We start from the raw sequence: 7,318 nt of genomic DNA on the forward strand, positions 1-7,318 counted from the left end.
TAAGTCCTAAACGCACTTAAGGTGCTGTCTGACATGCCAGCACACTCGGCTTCATTTACCGCACTGACGCCCCGGGTTACCATGGTAACGAGCACACCTGCAGATATTAAGTTACTATTGCTGATGCTAGGTAGCTAGTTAGCATGAATGATTTAAATGCGTTATCTCAGACGGAAAAAGCGCCGCCATGACGCTTAACAACTGATACAAGACAGTTCATAACAGTGTATGCGGTTAAGTGTTAGATGTTAGCGCTGTTAGCGTTAAAATGTGTTTAAAGCGCGGTTATCCGTCAAAAAGTAACTTAACGTAGATAGCAAAACACCGGTAAACAGCCATGGTCGTCGAACAATATATGTTTCCGTAGATACAGCTGTTATAAAGCGATAGAAAATACACAGTTTTAAGTAAATATGTCATAAATAGAAAGCATAACTACCTAATTTGCTCTTCCAAACGGCAGACGGCAGTATACCACAAAAGAAGAAGACGAAGAAGAAGAAGAAGACAAGTTGTGTGTTATGTCACTTCCTGTCGGTGAAAGCGTGCTGCGTGCTAACAAGGTAAAACAGATTTATCTAACGCTAAATGTCGTAAAAATTCTGTTTCCAGTGAGCTTGTATTGCTGTTAAACCGGTTATAAGAGTTGTCAAATAAATAATATATAGTCGTCACTTTATTTCTGCTCACGTAAAGCTTCGTATGTTATCATGTTAACAGCATGTGCTAGCTGTCTTGCTAGCAACCTAGCTAGCATCACAGATTTGAATGGGAGCTATTTGCTGCTGTCAGAGCTTTATAACAGTGTATGACTTAAATTGTTTTACAGGAAAATGGCAGCGAACAGCAGAGCAGAGGACTACCCCCATGAGATAAGCGAGCAGCTCGCCGGCTTTGACTCCTCAGTTTCTTCTGTCAAAACCATGATAGAGAAGTTGATGTCGATGCCCAGGAATGACCTGCTGGAAAAGGTAGATTTTAGACATTTTTAACCACGGAACTGTAACCTCATGTTATTTTCTTTCAAGTGTACGTCATTTTTACTTCTGTTTTGCCAGTTATTTACTAATGACATTTTTGCGTGTTTAGGATTTAGATGCTTTGTATACAACTGATGCTAATGAAATTAAATCTGGTTTATTGACAGCTGGACCCTTTGGACCAAGCCAAGCTGGATCTGATGTCTGCTTACACCCTTAATTCATTATTCTGGAGTAAGTTTTTCTGGAGTTACAGAGATTTATTCTGTGTATTTAAGGAATACAGTACCATACATAACTGATTATACAGTGTCTAGGAGCTCAGTCTATTACTTCAGCTACTGAGATGTTTAACTCAGCCTGACCTTGCTGATGTACTTGCCTATGTTGATGCCACAGCTTCCTTGAACCGCAGGCTCCAGTTGCAAAGCCATCATCATATTTATTCATACAGCATCTTTTAGGTTGAATAACTGTCCATTTCTTCATCTTTCATCCAAAACTGAACACACAACTTTCAGCATGTCAAACACTGATCCGCACCACTGTGGTCAAAAACCCTTTGCCCTTCCGGGGTCAAACACCTGACACAATCAATGTCCTTCCCACTTTTATACACTAAGCTCAAAATGCTAATACAGCGCCACACATTGTAAACACATGGCATATACAAGTAACGTCTGCTGTGTTAAAGGACATATTTGGCTCTTAGAGTGTTATTGAACATGACCCTGAGTTTGCTAGTGAACATACTCTGTTATGTCAGTTATGTTGACTTGATACCTGGGGGTTTCTATCCAACAGACACCTTATATATGTAATTTCTGTATGAATGTAAACCTTAAAGCCAATGTACTGCTTCTTTGTGGTCACAAACGTGTTACTTTGCTTGTGCATATACACTAAATTCTATTTTATTTAGAGTATGTTGCCAGCCAAAGGATTTGTAAAAACACAGTAAATAAGATGCATGTCATTATGGCCTTCTACGACTCTCTGTTCTTGTGCCATCACTAAGTTATCAACATAAATATTCACACAATAATGGAGAAACACAGCTGAGATTCAGTAACTGCATGTATAGTTTCTAAAGCAAAGACAAACATACAAGCAGTTTTATTTTCAGGCTATGTATCCCAAAGAGCCGTGTGTATAATTAGAATTGAATCAAAGTATATTGGTAGTCTTTCTGACATAATTTGAACAAGTTGTCTTACTTTCACTCTTGTTTACAGTGTACTTAGTTACACAAGGAGTAAATCCCAGAGAACATGGAATCAAACAGGAATTGGTATGTATGGTTCCTCTGTGATTCTTTGACACATCACGCTTTCTCTATGTATTTGCATTGTCTGATTCCTCTGAAACCATTCTCTGTTCCTCAGGAGCGAATAAGGACGTACATGAACAAAGTGAAAGAGATTACAGACAGGAAGAAAGCTGCTCGTTTGAATAAGGGGGCTGCTGCTCGCTTTGTCAGGAATGCTCTCTATAATCCAGACGAGAAAGATTCTGGGAAAAAAGCAGCATCCAAGAAAGCAGCAGATACACAATCTGATGCCCCGGAGACAAAGCGTGCAAAGCAGAGCTGAAGTAAAGGAGCTTTACGGACTGGTCCCATGGTATTCTGTACCACTTTTGGGGGCAATGAACACTTTTGCTCTCAAGGCAACGAAGCTACGACTAAGGTTGTGCTACGGGCATCGTACAAGACATTCAACAAAATATACATCAATGTTTATCTTGGTTTCAATCAGTCAAATAGCCTGTCAGATTGTAGCAGTCAGCATTGGGAAAAGACTACTTTCTGTCTACGATGCATTATTTCAGCTTTTGCTGAATCTATTTTTGCTCCAGAATTTATGGCTGTAATATTGTTGTAATGTTACTTCATCAAGTTGCTGTGTAAATCTTCTTCAGGGTTCCATAACCATGAAAAAAAATACAGCTTCATTTAGAAAAGTGAGTAAAAAATGATCGGGTCCATCTGGGTATTGAAATATGTTATTTGAGATTGTTTACGTTCTCTTTTAGATAAATGAGAAATGTTAATTTCTCTTTAATGAAAGTGATTCTGTGAATCAAAAGTTGTTTTTTAAGATGTTTTTAATCATGTGCAATGTGTCAAACATGTACTGATAAAACCTTTTTGGTGATGTATTGCTTTAAGATTGACTTCTGTATAAAAATACTCTCCAAACATGATGCTTCATGAATTCCTTTTTTTTTTTGTTGCTGTTATACAGTATATTGCACCTGAAACAAATCTGTAATCAACTGTTTTTCCCAACAGACATTTTGACATGTCATAGTATGAAAAGCACAGGTGTTACTAGTAATGCTAATGATGGCTCTTTTTCTATTCAAGTGTTCAGTGAGTGTGACAGTGAGCCAGCATGCACAATGGCAGGATGCTAAAATAAAGCAATAACTCACTTGATTACTTACACCTGTGTTTCTTTTTACTGTAACAAGTTAAAATGGTCTCTCACTTCCAACTTTCCCCACTAGGCTCCAGTAGACCTTGTTCACATGTTGAGATGCTACAGATGTAAATGATCAAATTAATGATGGCTCAATTCCATTTAGCTGATAATGTGCATGCAACTCAACTCACGTTGACCAAATCATCTGCTCTATGAAGGAATTAGATGCCAGAGACGCATAAATGAGAGGCAACATAACTGTCAGGTACACAGCTCACACATTCAGAGAGACAACACACACAGGCACACATAAGGCAAAGCCACATCAGGGGGACTCAAACACTGATGGATAAAAGTAGATTTTGTGCCTGGACTTAAAGAGTCAGTGGAGGGGCAGACCTGACTGGGAGGGGGATGCTGTTCCACAGTTTGTAGGCAGACACAGCAAAGGCGCCATCTCCCCTGAGCTAAAGTCTGGAGCATGGGACAGCCAGGTGCCCCAGGACAGAGAGGGCTGACTAATACCAGTGTACAGAGAGTAACAGTGGTCCAAAGCATGGGTGACTATCTCCAGGTCTGAGACACAGAGTTGTGATTCATTAAGTCACTGATAAGTCTTGGTTGCACTCTGGCCAGTGCTTTTGTACTGATTGCTATTAAAAGGGGAACATTGCCTAAATGAAGAATTCCAATATGTTATTTACAAGGCCTGGGACAGTTCAGTCAGTATTTGTGAACATGAGTTACTCTCTCTCAAAGCCAGAAACCAGAGAAGTCAGTCTCAGGCTTGTGATGTCATTAGTATTAAGTCTGGAGCTGCTCCATAGACAGTGGACGAGAGCCTGATTTCATGGAGCCACAGAATGGTTTTCTTTTTTTGGGCCCAAATGAGCTTTATTTTCTTGTAGTGTTGTCAGCTCTGAAATACAAAATGTACCCATATACTGGGAACATCCCCCAGCCTGCTGTCAGTGTCAGCTCCTGACTTTATATGACATCATAAATTTGAGTTTTAGCACTCTAGTTTTGGGATTTGGGAGAGAGTTTCTCATGTTTACTTGTGTTTTTAGACTGTCGAAGACCATAGGAATAATGTAGAAATTCTGAAAATGGGTGTAGTTCCCCTTAACACGTGTGTTCCTGGATGATATGTATCTTTAAAATTTCCACACATAATAAACATGAAGATATATTCTGTAGTATCCTGTAGGGTCCTGAGCTATAAGAAATATAGAAGAAGTTCCCTAGGAGAGAGCTCCCCTTTATGAACTAGTTAAAATTGTCCCACTAAACACAAATCAAGCAGAACATTACTTAATTCATGGCAGCAATTTAGACCGGCCCTTGTGTGGGTCAAACCTGTGACCTCTTGATTACAAAATGGCCTCTGTAACCATTACAAACAGCGCTGTGGCTGCATGGCTGCACTGAAAGAGCAGCGTAGGCTGTAATGAGACTTCCTTTTATAAGAACCACCGTCACATTTGATAAAGACACCCATATTGCTTCCTTTTTGTAATTCCCTCTGGACAGCCGAGATCTTAATCTTAATGTACCCGCAACTCGCTGCAGCCCTCTAATCAAGCCCAGGAAACAGCGAGGCAGTGAGTTAGATTCTCAGGAATGTATCTTTTCATTCTTTTCATCATCTTTCCTTTTCTCATCCTCCCTGCAGCAAGCGTCCAAAAATGACATTTGTTTAGCCAAACCGCCCTACTCCATCCTTTTACTTTTTCCACCAAGTTGTTGTTTCTAACTGTTCAAAGACATGTGTCAAACTTTGCCTGATGAACAGCCCCGTCTGCATATTGGAAAAATATGGATTTTTCCACCCCCCCCCTTCTGTAACATTCGCCTTCCTATGCCCTCTTCCCCACATGTGCTCGGTATAAAGGAGTTAGGTCACTGTGCGAGCAAATTTGAACAAACAAACTCTCATGTTGAAATTGTGCGCCCTAACAAGCTTCAAACCCGGGTTTGTCCCGCGGATGTTTATTTATGCTGTTTATGAGCAGCTTGTGGTGAGGAAGTTTATATTATGTGGAGTGAAAGGCATCAGACCAAATGACCTCCTCAGGCAAGATGAACGCAGGAGCAGCCTTCGTTTTCAGACTTCTCTATCTCCTGAAAGCATCAAGTGTGCTGCCAACAGACTGCATTAACCTGCTCCAAGTATTAAATGGGTTCAGCACATCGGGGCAAATCACATTATTTGAGGTAAACTGGCAGTAAGTAGAGGCTGTAAACAGGCGTGAGCTGAGCTGATGATTAAAATACATTACATTTAAACAGCACTTTTAAATACTTTGAATGCTGTATTCACAATGAATACATATCAGTGAGACAATAAACCAAACATGTATTTCTCAATCTGCCTCTCTCTTTGAATTTGGTGCTTTTCGGCCTTTTGTACCTGAGACAAAAATGCTGATCTGTTCAGAAAAGAAAATTTTCTGTCACATTAGTGTTTCAGTTTAGAGATGGAAAGTCTGTAACAGTGTGGGCACAAACATTTTAGATTGTGATGTTGTAGGATGCAGACAAGGTTAGGCTGACATGTTATTGATCATTTGTATTTATTTTATTAATTTATCATTACTTTGCTTTTATTAGCTGGGAGGGGATTGTTGGGGGGTGAAAGGGTTAATATTTCTGTTTCAAAAGAAACGCATGACACTGTACTACTGTATCATCATATATGCAAACTGCTGAATAAAATTTGGTTACAAAAAACGAAATGGAGATTCAGAGTTTATTCTTACCATCGGAAACAGCAGCCGACAAAATAATCTGTAATCTTAAAAAGATTTCCCTGAGCTTTCAGTCACCTTACATGGTCTTTATCAGCAGACAGAGTTGTAAGAGTGTGTTAAAATCAACATTTATTGAGATTTTGAAGGACACCTCGGCCATGTTGGCTTGGATGCACTGGTGTAAGGTAGTTGTGTTTAGCCCCAGTGCACGCTATCATGCACATATCCTCTTATCATATGATCAGAGACTTGAGGATACCATCAACAGACATATTACCCAACAATCATCATTACATATCTGTATGTGCCAAAAAATACCAAAGAAAATAAGACATTACTCATTTAATTTAACAATTTTAATAGTTTGTTATAGTTTATTTGGAGAAAACAAAACATTTTGTTATAGATGCTACTGACTGTTATATGGAGAAAAAAAACTTGATGAGATGGATTTTCCTTTCCCAACGGTATATATAGCAAACAGCACTGTTTTCACTTTAATGAGAGTTCTTCTTTGAACACAGGCATATTTCCAAGTTGACAACCACTCATAAGGTCTTATTCTCCACCCAACACATTGTCAGGGTGTCTACACATCCTTAAAATGTCTTATCATGTTTCAACAATAAGGCCTTAAAGTCATTAAATAGTCTTAACTTTGAATTTATTTTTGTGAAAATGAGTGAAGCCTTTCTATGTAGAAGTCCACATTTCTAATGTTACAGATCTTTAAAAAAAAAACCATAATATTGTCATTTTACTTCATATTTGGACTTACCTGTAGGCAAAATGTAGGTTGACTTAACTCACACTAATATCCATATTCCTACATAACACTTACCTCTGCACAAGACCACATATGTACTACTTACCTGCAAAGCTTAGCTGCAATGCTTAAATAAGTAAAACATGATTTCTGTCTATAACAGGTCTTCAAAAGCATTAAATGTAACAGTCTCATACCTGTAGACACCCTGATTGTTGGAGGGCCCGCTCTCTCTATGGGGCCCCCCACCTCACGGGCCACACGAGTCTTTATTTACGCCCCTGCTTGCATGTTGAGATAAAAGGTTGAGTTATGATTTTACACAGGTGCAGAACAACAAAATATCAACAAAGGAAAAAGGAGAAGCTGTTAGATGGCGGTGAAGCAGCCTGG

At 39.2% G+C, this 7,318-nt stretch overlaps 1 protein-coding gene across 1 annotated transcript; it reads left to right on the forward strand.

Moving 5' to 3' along the window:
- The first annotated feature begins 415 nt into the window (after positions 1-415).
- Positions 416-3,185, forward strand: c1d (C1D nuclear receptor corepressor). The gene is made up of 5 exons (XM_033613879.2): positions 416-563; positions 830-971; positions 1,148-1,214; positions 2,216-2,271; positions 2,366-3,185. The coding sequence occupies exons 2-5, from the start codon at positions 834-836 to the stop codon at positions 2,570-2,572; spliced, it is 468 nt and encodes a 155-aa protein (XP_033469770.1). The 5' UTR covers positions 416-563; positions 830-833; the 3' UTR covers positions 2,573-3,185.
- The last annotated feature ends 4,133 nt before the right edge of the window (positions 3,186-7,318 follow it).

The sequence above is a fragment of the Epinephelus lanceolatus genome, chromosome 17 (genome assembly GCF_041903045.1).
Source record: "Epinephelus lanceolatus isolate andai-2023 chromosome 17, ASM4190304v1, whole genome shotgun sequence".
Lineage (NCBI taxonomy): Eukaryota > Metazoa > Chordata > Actinopteri > Perciformes > Serranidae > Epinephelus > Epinephelus lanceolatus.

What these genes read in the sequence shown, in the direction of transcription:
- c1d (XM_033613879.2), top strand. Translation starts at nt 834, where the DNA reads ATGGCAGCGAACAGCAGAGCAGAGGACTACCCCCATGAGATAAGCGAG. An exon ending in GGAATGACCTGCTGGAAAAG is followed by an intron (nt 972 to 1,147) that starts GTAGATTTTAGA and finishes GTTTATTGACAG; the next exon opens with CTGGACCCTTTGGACCAAGC. An exon ending in ATGGAATCAAACAGGAATTG is followed by an intron (nt 2,272 to 2,365) that starts GTATGTATGGTT and finishes TCTGTTCCTCAG; the next exon opens with GAGCGAATAAGGACGTACAT.